At 40.3% G+C, this 14,753-nt stretch overlaps 1 protein-coding gene across 1 annotated transcript; it reads right to left on the bottom strand.

Moving 5' to 3' along the window:
- Positions 1 to 1,078: 1,078 nt before the first annotated feature.
- On the bottom strand, positions 1,079 to 14,065 carry LOC134496976 (vomeronasal type-2 receptor 26-like). The gene is made up of 6 exons (XM_063302690.1): positions 13,875 to 14,065; positions 12,673 to 12,850; positions 10,738 to 11,598; positions 9,968 to 10,195; positions 7,111 to 7,237; positions 1,079 to 1,980 (listed from the first exon to the last, which is right to left on the bottom strand). The coding sequence occupies exons 1-6, from the start codon at positions 14,063 to 14,065 to the stop codon at positions 1,079 to 1,081; spliced, it is 2,487 nt and encodes an 828-aa protein (XP_063158760.1).
- Between the last annotated feature and the right edge of the window lie 688 nt (positions 14,066 to 14,753).

Genomic DNA, 14,753 nt, shown 5'->3' with positions numbered 1-14,753 from the left:
TATGGCCCTGCTCCACAGATGAATACCCAAAAAGGGATTTTTCCCCTTCTGGGTGTTCTCAGTTGCCCATGATTAACATTTTGGTGTTTGCCAACTTTTGTAGTATTTAAAGTTGATATGGATAGTGGATGTTTAGTTTTGGCATTGGCAGGGTAACAGAAATATTGCTCTGGGAAATATGGCCCATGTGTTGACTGTATAGGAAAGTTATCAAGTGGATATTTCTGTGACATTGATAATATGGTAAACATAGTGTGCATGTATTCCATTCGGTGCATGGGTTTGTGTGTGTGTGTGTGTGTGTCTGGGATTTTATTTTCAACTCCTCATTTAGGTAAAAGCATACAAAATACATTAATCCCTATCTATCTTTATCTCTATCTCCTGTATATCTCTATCTCTATCATCTATATCTATCTCACAAAAGTCTAAAGGTAAAGAAAAAATATATAAAAGGAAGGATAGAAGCAATAAATGGGTGTAGGGGAGGATAAAGTTTACTATGTCTATCAGTACAAAACATCTGGACAAGAGCCTTATTTTTCAACATGCAAGGATAAATATGTTGATGCAGATTAGTTAAGTATGATTATAATGAAATATGGTTACCATTTATTGCAATATTTATTCAGAAATACATACACATATCTCTGATTTTTTGTTTCAAATCATTTTCCTTCATGTTTATTTTTTAAAATAAGTTGTGTATTACTTATTGTATTGTGTATTACTTGTTGTATTATGTTTATTTATAAGAGCAAGATGAAGATGATGATGATGATGATGGTGCTGATATTTTCTTTCACAGCCTTGAGGTTTCTAATTTTTCCACAAAGACTCATTTCTCTGGGATATCTCTTGATATTGAAATCACCTTTCCCTTCTATCCTTTAATGAGAAATTTGGTGTTCTAGGAAATAAGTTGCCCAGCTGCCTTATCTGTAAAATATCATTATAGTTTAGACACATTGCTTACATTCTGTTTCTCATCCACTTTTTAAGGAAAACCTGTGAGCAGCTACTTCTCCACCAGACTAAAGCCAGCACTAAAAGAATTTATAATTAACAGAACCATAATTCATTTTTCTCTCTTTATTAGTTGTTCCTTTTTGTTCAAGTCTGGCCTCAGCACAATCACATAGCATTTGGGGGAAAAGATGCAGCCCAGTAATCCAGCTGCAGAAGCCAAAATAGAGAAGATCTCCACCGCCACCATGTATTTGCCTTTGGTGCTTAGGTAGGCGGGAACAAATGATATCCAGACACTGCAAAAGACCAACATGCTGAAGGTGATAAATTTAGCTTCGTTGAAGCTGTCAGGTAACTTCCTAGCTAGGAAGGCCACCGTGAAGCTGACAGCAGTCAAGAACCCCATAAAGCCAAGGACAGTATAAAACATGGTGGTTGAACCATCATTACATTGCAGGACAATTTCTTCAGCCATGGAGTAAAGATCTGCATCTGGGAATGGGGGAGAAATTGCCCACCACACAGCACAAATTATGACTTGCACCAGGGAGCAAGATAGGACAATAGTGTAGGCTAGCCTTTTCCCCACCCATTTCCTCATTTTGGAACCTGGCTTGGTGGCCATGAAAGCAAGAACCACAATGGTTGTTTTCCCCAATATGCAAGGAAGGGCTACAGAGAAGATGATGCCAAAAGCAGTTTGCCTCAAGGAACATGTCACCCAATTAGGTTGTCCAATGAAGAGCAAACTGCAAAGGAAAGAGAGCAGGAGGACAATGAGAAGAGTGTAGGTGAGGTTCCTGTTGTTGGCTTTGACTATGGGGGTGTCCTGCTGTTCAATGAAGATTCCCAGCACCAGAGCTGTGATGAAAGAAAAGGAGAGACTAACAGTGGCCAAGGCGATTCCCAATGGCTCTTCATAGGACAAGAAATTTGCACTCTTCAGAATACAAAGATTTTGAGCTTTGTTTGGAAATTGATCTTCTGAACAATGAAGACAGTCATCTGCATCTGAAAAATAAAACATTGTTCTCTGTCTATTAAAATTGTATGAGTTAGAGAAGCATTTCTTAAAGTAAGGTCCAAGGACCCTGGGAATCCCAAAACCCCCCTCAGGTTACATGAAATCAAAATTATTTCCCAGATATTAATGATATTTATAAAAAATTAAAACAATGACACTGTTCTCATTTTTTTTTAAAATTCACTAAAATATACATGTTTTTTCATGAAAAAAATTATGCTAATATCCGATAGGATTAATATTGTTATTCTCTATAGTTAATCTTATATGATTCAATAAATAAATATTCTACAAATGCATCAATTTTAATTTTTGATACTGTAAATATCAGTAAATATTACTGATACAGATGAAAGCTCTTTTGGGGTCCTGCATAATTTATAAAAGCGGGGAGGGGTCTGGAGAGCAAAATGTTTAAGGAATATTGAGTTAGATGAATTGTGAGTTAAGTAATGTGATTTGATTTACTCCAAATGAAGTTATGTTTTGTTTTGTTTTTTAATGTGAAGGCCTGCATTAAATGTAACAAAGTTATAAATAGGTATGATTTGTTGGAATCCAATACCCTGAAACACATAAGGTAGTTCAAGCGGATTTTCATTTATGCACAATGAATAAATGTACAGCTTTTTGTTGTTTATTCATTTAGTCGCTTCCGACTCTTCGTGACTTCATGGACCAGCCCACGCCAGAGCTTCCTGTCGGTCGTCAACACCCCCAGCTCCCCCAGGGACGAGTCCGTCACCTCTAGAATATCATCCATCCATCTTGCCCTTGGTCGGCCCCTCTTCCTTTTGCCTTCCACTCTCCCTAGCATCAGCATCTTCTCCAGGGTGTCCTGTCTTCTCATTATGTGGCCAAAGTATTTCAGTTTTGCCTTTAATATCATTCCCTCCAGTGAGCAGTCTGGCTTTATTTCCTGGAGGATGGACTGGTTTGATCTTCTTGCAGTCCAAGGCACTCTCAGAATTTTCCTCCAACACCACAGTTCAAAAGCATCGATCTTCCTTCGCTCAGCCTTCCTTATGGTCCAGCTCTCACAGCCATATGTTACTACAGGGAACACCATTGCTTTAACTATGCGGGCCTTTGTTGTCAGTGTGATGTCTCTGCTCTTAACTATTTTATCGAGATTTGTCATTGCTCTTCTCCCCAGGATTAAGCGTCTTCTGATTTCCTGACTGCAGTCAGCATCTGCAGTAATCTTTGCACCTAGGAATACAAAGTCTTTCACTGCTTCTACATTTTCTCCCTCTATTTGCCAGTTATCAATCAAGCTGGTTGCCATAATCTTGGTTTTTTTGAGGTTTAGCTGCAAACCAGCTTTTGCACTTTCTTCTTTCACCTTCATCATAAGGCTCCTCAGTTCCTCTTCGCTTTCAGCCATCAAAGTGGTATCATCTGCATATCTGAGATTGTTAATGTTTCTTCCAGAGATTTTAACTCCAGCCTTGGATTCCTCAAGGCCAGCTTGTCGCATGATGTGTTCTGCGTACAAGTTGAATAGGTAGGGTGAGAGGATACAGCCCTGCCGTACTCCTTTCCCAATCTTAAACCAGTCCGTTGTTCCGTGGTCTGTTCTTACTGTTGCTACTTGGTCGTTATACAGATTCTTCAGGAGGCATACAAGATGACTTGGTATCCCCATACCACTAAGAACTTGCCACAATTTGTTATGGTCCACACAGTCAAAGGCTTTAGAATAGTCAATAAAACAGAAATAGATGTTTTTCTGAAACTCCCTGGCTTTTTCCATTATCCAGCGGATATTGGCAATTTGGTCTCTAGTTCCTCTGCCTTTTCTAAACCCAGCTTGTACATCTGGCAATTCTCGCTCCATGAACTGCTGAATTCTACCTTGCAGGATTTTGAGCATTACCTTACTGGCATGTGAAATGAGTGCCACTGTTCGATAGTTTGAACATTCTTTAGTGTTTCCCTTTTTTGGTATGGGGATATAAGTAGATTTTTTCCAGTCTGATGGCCATTCTTGTGTTTTCCAAATTTGCTGGCATATAGCATGCATTACCTTGACAGCATCATCTTGCAAGATTTTGAACAGTTCAGCTGGGATGCCGTCGTCTCCTGCTGCCTTGTTATTAGCAATGCTTCTTAAGGCCCACTCAACCTCACTCTTCAGGATGTCTGGCTCTCGCTCACCGACCACACTGTCAAAGCTATCCCCGATATTGTTATCCTTCCTATACAGGTTTTCTGTATATTCTTGCCACCTTTTCTTGATCTCTTCTTCTTCTGTTAGGTCCTTGCCATCTTTGTTTTTGATCATACCCATTTTTGCCTGGAATTTACCTCCAATGTTTCTAATTTTCTGGAAGAGGTCTCTTGTCCTTCCTATTCTATTGTCTTCTTCCACTTCCGTGCATTGCTTGTTTAAAAATAATTCCTTATCTCTTCTGGCTAACCTCTGGAATTTTGCATTTAATTGGGCATATCTCCCCCTATCACTGTTGCCTTTTGCTTTCCTTCTTTCTTGGGCTACTTCTAGTGTCTCAGCAGACAGCCATTTTGCCTTCTTGGTTTTCTCTTTCTTTGGGATGTATTTTGTTGCCGCCTCCTGAACAATGCTGCCAACTTCTGTCCAGAGTTCTTCCGGGACCCTATCTACTAAGTCCAGTCCCTTAAATCTATTCTTCACCTCCACTGCATATTCCTTAGGAATATTAGTGAGCTCATATCTAGCTGATCTGTGGGTCTTCCCTAATCTCTTTAGTCTGATCCTAAATTGTGCAAGAAGAAGTTCGTGATCTGAACTACAGTCAGCTCCAGGCCTTGTTTTTACTGACTGTACAGATGTCCGCCACCTTTGGCTGCAAAGGATGTAATCAATCTGATTTCGGTGTTGTCCATCTGGTGAAGTCCATGTATAAAGCCGTCTCTTAGGTTGTTGGAAGAGAGTGTTTGTTATGCAGAGTGAATTGTCTTGGCAAAATTCTATCAGCCTGTGTCCTGCTTCGTTTTGTTCTCCCAGGCCATACTTACCTGTAATTCGAGGTGTCATTTGACTGCCCACCTTAGCATTCCAGTCTCCCGTGATGAAAATAACATCTCTTTTAGGCGTGTTGTCCAGTAGGTGCTGCAGATCCTCATAGAACTGCTCTACTTCAGCTTCTTCAGCATTTGTGGTTGGGGCGTATATTTGGATCACTGTGATGTTAGATGGCTTGCCCTGAATTCGAATTGAGATCATTCTGTCGTTTTTTGGGTTGTATCCAAGCACTGCTTTAGCCACTTTACTATTAATTATGAAGGCTACTCCATTTCTTCTGTGGTCCTCTTGTCCACAGTAGTAGATCTGGTGGTCATTTGATGTGAAGTGGCCCATTCCAGTCCATTTCAGTTCACTGATGCCCAGAATGTCTATCTTTAATCTTGTCATCTCACCAATAACCACATCCAATTTGCCCTGGCTCATAGATCTTACATTCCAGGTTCCGATGGTGTGTTGATCCTTAGAACATCGGATTCGCCGTTCACCACCAGCACCGTCGGCCGCTAGCCGTCCTTTCGGCTTTGAGCTAGCTGCGTCATCACGTCTGGGGCTAGTTGAGCTCATCCTCTGTTCCTCCCCAGTAGCATTTTGACCATCTTCCGACCTGGGGGTCTCATCTTCCGATGGTATACCGACATATCTCTGGTTGTACTGATCCATTTAGTTTTCACGGCAAGAATACTGGGGTGGGTTGCCATTACCTTCCCCAGGGATCGCATTTAGTCTGACCTCTCTGTCATGACCTTCCCGTCTTGGGTGGCCCTTCACGGTTTAGCTCATGGCATCATTGAGGTGCTCAAGCTCCAGCACCACGACAAGGTAACGATCCTTTGCTGAAGAAATGTACAGCTAGGTATGTATATATTACACATTAAACACCCCAAATATCTAAAAGAGTTGTGGGTAAATATCATGGACATGTCCCAAAGGGAGTGGCCTTTGGTTAATCCAGCCTTAACCCTTTTATAAACATAAAAGCAGCAGAATAGAGATGGCAAAAGGATACCAGATGAGCATGATGAAACTGGTCTGGAGATCCAGGACTAGGCTGAGAGCTAGGGACAAGGCTGGAACACACTGGGAATCCGCTGGATGGCAGTGTCGAGGTCCAGAACTGGATGCAGGGCTGAGATTGCAAGAATCAGCAGGAAGAAGATCCTCTATGGCAACTTGCACAGCAGGCATGTCCTCAACACTGGGAAACACAGGTGCTGACTCCTCTCTGGCTACAGATGAGGTTTCAGACACAGGTAAGGACTCTTCTGCTGGGGCTGAGAGATTTACAGATCAGTTGTCTCCGGCAGCTTGCTCTATGCATGTCTGCCTTTTATGCCTATCCTTCATGCACCTGTTTCCTTCTGCAGCCAATTGGGCTGCCTCCTCCTTTCCACACTTTTCTGCATGTCTTTTCTGTGCACTGATTGGTGGATTCAAATCCTCCTCCAAAGTCTGGCCAATCTCTGTCTGTAACTTCTCCCACACTGCTGAGTCACTTCTGGGTTTTGCTTTCCTGGTTTCTGCCTGGTAAGTTTCTGTTTCCCCTTCTGACTCAGAATGAGTTTTGCTCTCTGAGTCAGAAGCTGGCTGAAACTCACAGGTAGTTGTACCTGTCGTCATTCGTTTGGTCTTCTTTATATTTAAGTTTAGTCCCATTTTTTCACTGTGCTCTTTGACTTTTATCACTAGAGCTTGCAGATCCTTTGCATTTCTGGCTATTGGAGTAGTGTCATCAGCATAGTGAAGGTTACTGATTTGTCTTCCTCCAATTTGAAAACCATGCTCATCTACTTCTAATCCAGCTTCCCTTAATATATATTCAGCATATAGGTTGAATAAATAAGGGGAGAGTATACAGCCTTGCCTCACTCCATTGCCAACCTGGAGCTTTGTTTGTTTCCCCACATTCTGTCTGTACCGTGGCTTCCTGACTTCTATATAAATTTCTCATGAGGACAATGAGATGTTCTTGGATTCCCATTTTTCTGAGCACATTCCACAGCTTGATGTGATCAATGCAATCAAAGGGCTTTCTATTATCAATGAAGCACATAGTGGAATATAGAAAGAAAGTATCAGGAATAAAATCTATATAATGGATATCACCTACCTGTTTGGTTTGCAATCTTTCCTTTAGGACAACGAAGGCAATCGTAGCAGCAGAATGGCTTCCCTTCTACTTTTATCCTGCTATAACCAGAAGAGCACTTGTCATTGCAAACAGAAAGGGGCCACATCTATTGATCATTAAAAATTGAAAGCTGAAATTACTTTTCAGCAGTCAAAAAATCATTGTTGTTCCAGAACTTGTATGTCATCAACCTGCTACCTCATCAAATCTTACTTGCTCCTTGCAATAAAATCAGGTAGCTCTCCATTGATTGATGAAGGGGCAATCCCTTTGTTTAACATTCCCATAGCAACCCACTAATCTCTGTATTCAAGAAGTGTGTTCCCTCCCTTCTTCCCACTAAGACAATGGCTTTCTTCTGAGTAGGTAAGTAGAGCAGAAAGTAACTTCAGATCTATTGCTTATGAAAATGTACGTATGCCTGCATCATCATATCAATATGTAGGTTTACATTATTTCCTTTTCCTCTAATGTATAAATATCAGTGCATTCCTTCAGCCTGCAAGGGAGGCACCCACCATCTTGGTGAGCACTCCTCCAGTGTGCACTGTTTAATAAGTACTGCCGTTCAGCCTTGATTATTTGCTTTGGGTCCTGCATTTCATTCCACAGAAATTGGTGTTAGCGGTGGGATTCACAATGTTTGAGCTGCAACTGGAGATGACATCAGAGTGCCCTGTCAGGATAAATATTGTTGTGTGCTTGATCCCCTGTCCCTTTCCTGCTGCCACATGAGGGCACCAATAAAAGTGTGTGTAAGGCACTCTGTGTCTAAAAATCTGTTTTGGCTAGGGAGGTGTGTTGGATGTGTGGGGTCATTCCAAGTTCCAAGCTGCACCTGGCCTTCCTGTTAGCTTAACAGAGATGACCTGAGATGTCTAGAAAGCAAGGGGGAGTTTGGTTTTGGCAGAGTGATTGTGTCCCTTTTGTGTTGAGCTGAACCATCCCCCAAGGTTCTGCTCAAATTCCTTTTTCCCTATTGTCTCAATTGACTGAAGTTGCCTTAAGCTGCTAATAGGCAGGGAGGGAACGTGCCTGTGTGTTTCTCCTTTATGAGCTGTGAACAAAAGTGAATGGATGTATAAGAAATCATAAAAAGCTGATCTTCACTGGTTGAGACAGCAGCCCACTACATGAATCTAAGGACCAAATAATCAGTGCAGAAAAAGGAAAAGCCAACAAAGAGGAAGAAACTGTGAACCTAGATGCAGGCAGCAACCAGAATATCAGATAAGTAAAAAACAACAAAAGCAACAAAAACTGAATGGGAATTAGAGTCTCCAGAAGAAGCAGTGGTTTGCACCAGGAGTGGTCAAATTCAAGGAACTGTGCACAGGAAGTGGACAAATACACTGGACAACTTCCACAGGAAGAGAAGAGGTCACAGTGGGGCTCCTTTTAACTTGAGACTGCTGGGGGCAGTCTGAGTGCCTGCCACCCCTTTCCTTGACCTGCCACCCTTGTCCTACTTCCAAAAGGATTAGGATGACCTGGCTCCAGTCGTGTGTCCTCCAGGGAGGAGCCATGGGAGACAAGAGTGGGAGTGCGGGACCCACAATAGTGTGGGCACTTCCACCTGTAAGACCTTTGCCTGTTGGAGAAGGAGCTATAATCAGCTCTGGTGGAGCAGGTCAGGTATTTGAGAGGGGGTGCATGGGCATGGTGAGGAAACCTCAGGAGCTTCCTGCTTTCTGAAAAAATCAACTGGACTGCAGGCAATGGAATCACAAAAAACCAACATGAAAAGCTAGCACAACTGAAAGTGGCCAAGACCAACAACAAGCTTGTTTAAAGAAAATCCCTGAAGGCTTGGAATGCCAGAAACCTCTTGGTTCAGCTAGGAATGGGTAAGGAACAAGGTATTTTTTAAAAAAACAAAACTGGCAGAGATTTTTGGAAAATTATGGTAAACAAAATTGGTCAGAATGGGGAATTCTTTTAATGGTTGTCAACTTTCCACATCCTCTCTAGTTCCTCTTTCCGGCCCTCCTATTTCTCCAGCTACTCATACTCCTTCCACCTTGATGTTGCTGTCACTTGTCACCGCTACACCTATCTCCATCGAAGTTTTAGGGTCCTTGTCTACTATGTCTCTCCCCCTCTCTCCCTCTCTCTCCCTCTCTCTCCTTCTCCTTTTAATCTTAATTCTACTTCTACCTATATTAATTTTCAAAGTTTGAATGTTGCTAAAACTATTCTACATGAACTGATTTAGTCAGAAAGAAGATAGATGCTTTTTAAAAGGTAATATATCTCCAAGAAATTGGGGATGTACAGTCAAGGTATTTAGCAATTGAGGAAAAACTATAAAATTAATGTGATGAAAACTGAGAACTCCCCAGGTCAAAAACTTTTGGAGATATTTCAGTCCTGCCATATTAATATCATGTATCTCAGTAATTTTTAAGGGCTGGGAAGGATCCTCCACCTTGTAGAAGCTAACCCAGTAGAGGTTAGCTACTTTCTCTTCAGGTATATAGTTTTTAAACAGTAATAAAATGCCTATACCTTTTAAATATAATATCACATATTATATTAAAACAAAATCAGGAGGCGGAGGAGGAGGAGGGGGAGGAAGAGGACTGCATTCTCTTGACATGGATTGAAAATTGTCTTATTCACCCTAAGATATTCAGTTCAGGTCAGGGTTTTTTCTGCATGTGTTTGTGTGTTTGTATAAGATTTCTAACTTTATGGTGATCATCTTAATGAGTCACTTTAAGAAAGTGTCAATTTGTGCCTGTAACTCCTGAAGAATCTGTCTGAAAATGAAAATAATAATAATAAAAAAAGAAAATACATTATTTCCATGGTTTGATATTGGCACCAAAACTACCTGGTTAAACATGGTGGGCCAGATTATTTCCTCTGCAGAAATAGTAAGAAGCTTGTCTGGGGGAGCCATTGGAGCGACGTTTCCAACTTTGATTCGATGATACGACTGGTTGGGGAATGTGACCCAGTTGACAATATCAAATCCAGTTGCTAGTTCTCCTCTTTCATCAAAGGAAACCATTTCTCCAGCACTGTTGTTGAATGAAACAGTTCTCAGATACCTATGAAGCTAAACGGAAATAACTGGTAGGAATGTTAAAAGATTGGAAATAATGAGCAAGTATGAATGAAAGATCTTTCTTAATCTATATGTCAGCCTCTTGAGGCAGACCAGTCAGGAAACATATTGCAAAATATCTAGTTTTATTGTTGTAGGGTATGACAACAGAAACCTGAAAGCCTGCTAGAGTTTCCCTCTAAGGCAGGGAAACTCTGCCTTAGGATCTGATACTCACACACCCTTCTTTCCCAGGGCTGAGTTGTTATTTACTTTCTCTTAACAGTCCTTCTAATGACTTTTGTATCCTTTGTCAGTGGCATCTCTGCCCTCCTCTGCATTATGTTGAGAATTTCTTTAGCATTCCCATGCTTGCAGGAAGCAATATTATCATCTATGTCAGCTGAAGCAACAGTGTTAACTTCACCTTTCATGAAATCCTGGTTATTTTCTATTGTTCTGGAACTGTGTTAGCTATACATCCCAAAACACCAGCTGAACACTTATATGACTGGCTTTTGGATAAAGGGATATTTACATTCATTGCAATTTGCCTGCCACAACTCTTGATTTAGGGTTCTGAGATCCCAAGCATTTCCTTTTTTTCTGCGTTTGGCTTTGGATGAAAGCATGGCTTGCAGAGCATGGGCCAGTGCATAGATGGCATTGTAGACACTGTAACTTTGCCCAGTTAAACTAGTTTCAAGCACGGATTCAGGAAGGGTCTCCAGTGCCTCCTCGCCAGTGCATTCCTTGCCACTGTCCTCATCTAACATAGCATTTGCAAAAGAACATTCAAATGCATGTTCCCAAAACAGTCTTGTCAAACTGTCTTCTTCTTCAGAAGTTGGCTTTCTCATCTGAATAAATTTCCTAAACCCTAATATCTCCTTTGAGGAAACTGCCAACGATAGTGCCCCATGGATGAATTCCAGACCCCTATTTCTTTGAAAGGGGAGTGATGTGAATTCCATCTGTGCTGGCATTATCCAAACTTTATCTTTTCTCTTCATTGGCATGTCCTCATATTCAGAAATATAAGGTAACATTCTAAAAATAGGCATGTCCTCATTTTCACCATATATGATCACAACGTTGACAGTACTTCTCATAATAACAATGTACATCATAACATAGCCATTAAGTTGAACCTCAATGTCATTGGTAACAGATTCCTTAGGCATTTCTTCCATGAAGTCAAAACAGATTCCTTTCTTGGAAAATATATCAAGCCTATTCTGTATAAACCTCTTTCCTTTTTCAGGGTTTTGGACAATGAGCCCAATCCATTTCCACTGGAAGTGAAGCAACAATTGGATGATCCCCATAATTTGAAGGTCTTCATTTGGAAATAACTGATGGAAGAAGGCAGCTTCTATATTATCATCCATTCCTGCAGCTGAACCATATATGAGCTAAGAAAAAGGAAGAAATTGGAGTATATATTTCCAAATCAACTTACTTGTCTCTATTTTTCAGTATGTGTACTGATAAAAATATTAATATTCTCCAAACTAGAGCAGGGTGGAGATAAGTTCTATGGGAATGGTTTATTTTTTCTTTTAACATGGTGACTTTCTAAAGCTTCAAAAATATATGAACTGCAAGGATGCATACGAAGTACTGGATTTTGCTGGATTTAAACACATGGTTCAGTGAAATAATTTTCCATGGGATTAGGAATATGCAGCTTTCTAGAAAATTGAATAATTCCTGTCTGTCCCTCCCTGGGTGAAATATAGTTAGAATATTTCTACCTTTAGTATGCTTCTAACATCAAGAATATCAAGCAATGTTGGCTATCCCTTTGTTTTGAAGGTTTCTGACACAAACCATATTCATCATCTCGAAAACACTTTGGAATATATTAAGCTAAATCAAGTGAGTGACCAGAAATATTTTTAATAAAAAAGGGATCCATATATTTTGATTACAATTCTTCTGTTGTTTTCCAATAGTTGAATAATACTCTCCTATTCTACTTAACTATATCAATTGAATATATCAATTAAGGGATAAAACTCCATTCTGACAACTAAAAAATTGAGCATGCTTGATATTTTGGTGAATACATAAATCTAGTCCTTCATGAAATTAACCTGAAGTAGATGAGAAAATGTACTGATATGTTCCATTGTATATCCATGTGTACTCACATTAAGAAAGGAATATCCATACATGGTATTTGGACTAGATCTACATTTAATTATACTTAGAGTCAACATGTTCCCAGGTGAGTTTATTGGGTAGTCTTTATTTCTCTTTTATTTATCACTACACGCAAACCACAAATGATTGCCTAAAGGTGTGAATGATTTGTGGGACTTGACTCCTTTCTTTCAGGGATAGGCCTTACCTGTGATATTATGTCATTGCTCAAGGCATCTTACATTGTGGTCTATTTCTTAATTCTTTTCCTTTTTTACCATTTTCTATGTCCAGACAACAAATCTTCTTTAGCATAGCAATCTTTTAAGAAAACATCTTACCTGTGGCATCTTGTAAATGCTCAGAATATTTGACATGAACTGGCCAATGTAAGCATTATGTCCTGCAATCACAGATATTACATTGTCCTTGAGATCACACTTGTAGTTCGGGATGAACCTTCCCTTGGTAGAGAGAAGCTCCATGGAAGCGAGATAGATCCATCTTGCCAGGACATAGCTATTGGAGATGTGGACACCGAGGGTGATATTAGGCAAGATCCAGGCATTTCCATTGATAATCTTTGATTGCAAGTTCCAAAGCCAAGATGTGCTGGTAGTTTTGCATATGGAACCTGAAATAAGTGTTAGAACATACATTTCCAAATCTGGAATTGGCTGTATCCTCATTTATGTTTTTTATCACACAAGATTAGATTATACAGCCCATAAGCACTGAAGCAGGTAGGTACCTTGGCATTTAGGCAAGCCAGTTCTTCGAATATCTGTCTAAGACAACCAGTCTCAAGACAGAGGGCAAAGTTTTGTAACAATAGATATAAAACTCTCCCTGGAATACTGGGCTGTAACACTCCACTTCTTTTCACCCATTGGAGATGGCCCTAAATGTCGTGGTGATGTCAGGGCTGAACTGCAAAATGGAATAATCAACAATAATTAACAAAGTTTTCCTTAATTAAGGGGTCCTGATTTAATTTTACCTCCTACCCTAATCTTCTGCTCCACCATTTCCACCTCCTCTTTATTTTCCTTTTTCTTCTTCCCCACAATTTTCTTTCTCAGTGTATTGAAAAAGGAAATTCAATTGTCACCCTATTATACTTTAAGACACTGGAAATTTCTGAGAAGAATTTGATACAATAGCTGCATGCAGGACTAACTGCACTCATGCAACCTTCTACAGCTGATCACTATTATGAAGCAATGGGGTGCCATTGCATACATTATTTATTTTGTACTTCACCTACTTATAGCCACATAAACAAGAAATGTGCTAAAATTAACCTAATGTCTACTAAAATATATATCAAGGAGTGTGTTGGAAGCTATCAGAATAAAAACACATTGAAAAATATCTTGTGTAAGAAAAATCAGATGATAATTGAAGTAAGAATAGTGATATTAAGAAGAAAGAGAATTAATAATACAGCAAAGGCAATCTAGGATTCATCCCCCACCGTAATTCAGCCATGCCACAGACTTTATTACTGTATTTCCATTGCTTAGAACGAGTAATTACATACATGAAATCATCAACCAGTTCATCTGATGGATTCCTTGTGAATGTTACTTTTTCAGACATCATGTAAATTTGAGAAGAAATGCCACCAATGACTAAATCTTCTGAATGGTACTGCTTGTGCTTAATAAGCGGCTGGTTTCCTACAGAGCATTTACCAAGAGGTGTCTCACATTCTACATGCAAGAAAAACATTGTTGCAGATGCAAAGAAAAATACCATCCTGCAGACCAATTTATCTCTCGGCCACCTCTTCACTCTATTAGAATTAAGCATGTGAAATAGGTCAACCTGATATATATTATTCCAGGAGGCTGCTCTTTCGTCAGAAGTGGACTGCCTTAAAAATCAAAATCAAAATAAAACGTCTTTGCCCTCCAGCTGTTCCCGGGGGGGGGGGGATATTGTATTTTTGTTGCTGTCGAAATACATTATTTTGTAATATTTTCATTAACTCCTTAGAGATTGAAAATGATAATTGATAACGATTGTACAGAGCTACACATGCTCAGGTGCATATCCCAATCTGTGATACACAGGGAATTGTAACTGGGAATTATGGACAAAATAATAGTAAAGGTAAAGGTAAAGGTTTCCCTTGACGTAAAGTCCAGTCGAGTCCGACTCTAGGGGGCGGTGCTCATCTCCGTTTCTAAGCCTTGGAGCCGGCGTTGTCATAGACACTTCCGGGTCATGTGGCCAGCATGACGACTCGGAACGCCGTTACCTTCCCGCCGAAGCGGTACCTATTGATCTACTCACATTTGCATGTTTTCGAACTGCTAGGTGGGCAGGAGCTGGGATTAACAACAGGAGCTCACCCCGCTGCGCGGTTTCGAACCGCCGACCTTCCGATCAACAGCTCAGCGGTTTAACCCGCAGC

This window comes from Candoia aspera, chromosome 4 (genome assembly GCF_035149785.1).
Source record: "Candoia aspera isolate rCanAsp1 chromosome 4, rCanAsp1.hap2, whole genome shotgun sequence".
NCBI classification, from domain to species: Eukaryota; Metazoa; Chordata; class Lepidosauria; order Squamata; family Boidae; genus Candoia; species Candoia aspera.
Note: the sequence above shows the minus strand (reverse complement) of the source record. Positions and strands in the feature narration are given on the sequence as shown.

What these genes read in the sequence shown, in the direction of transcription:
- LOC134496976 (XM_063302690.1), bottom strand. Translation starts at nt 14,065, where the DNA reads ATGTTTTTCTTGCATGTAGAATGTGAGACACCTCTTGGTAAATGCTCT. An exon ending in GAACTGGTTGATGATTTCAT is followed by an intron (nt 12,851 to 13,874) that starts GTATGTAATTAC and finishes CATCTCCAATAG; the next exon opens with CTATGTCCTGGCAAGATGGA. An exon ending in TAAATCAAGAGTTGTGGCAG is followed by an intron (nt 10,196 to 10,737) that starts GCAAATTGCAAT and finishes ATTTCCGTTTAG; the next exon opens with CTTCATAGGTATCTGAGAAC.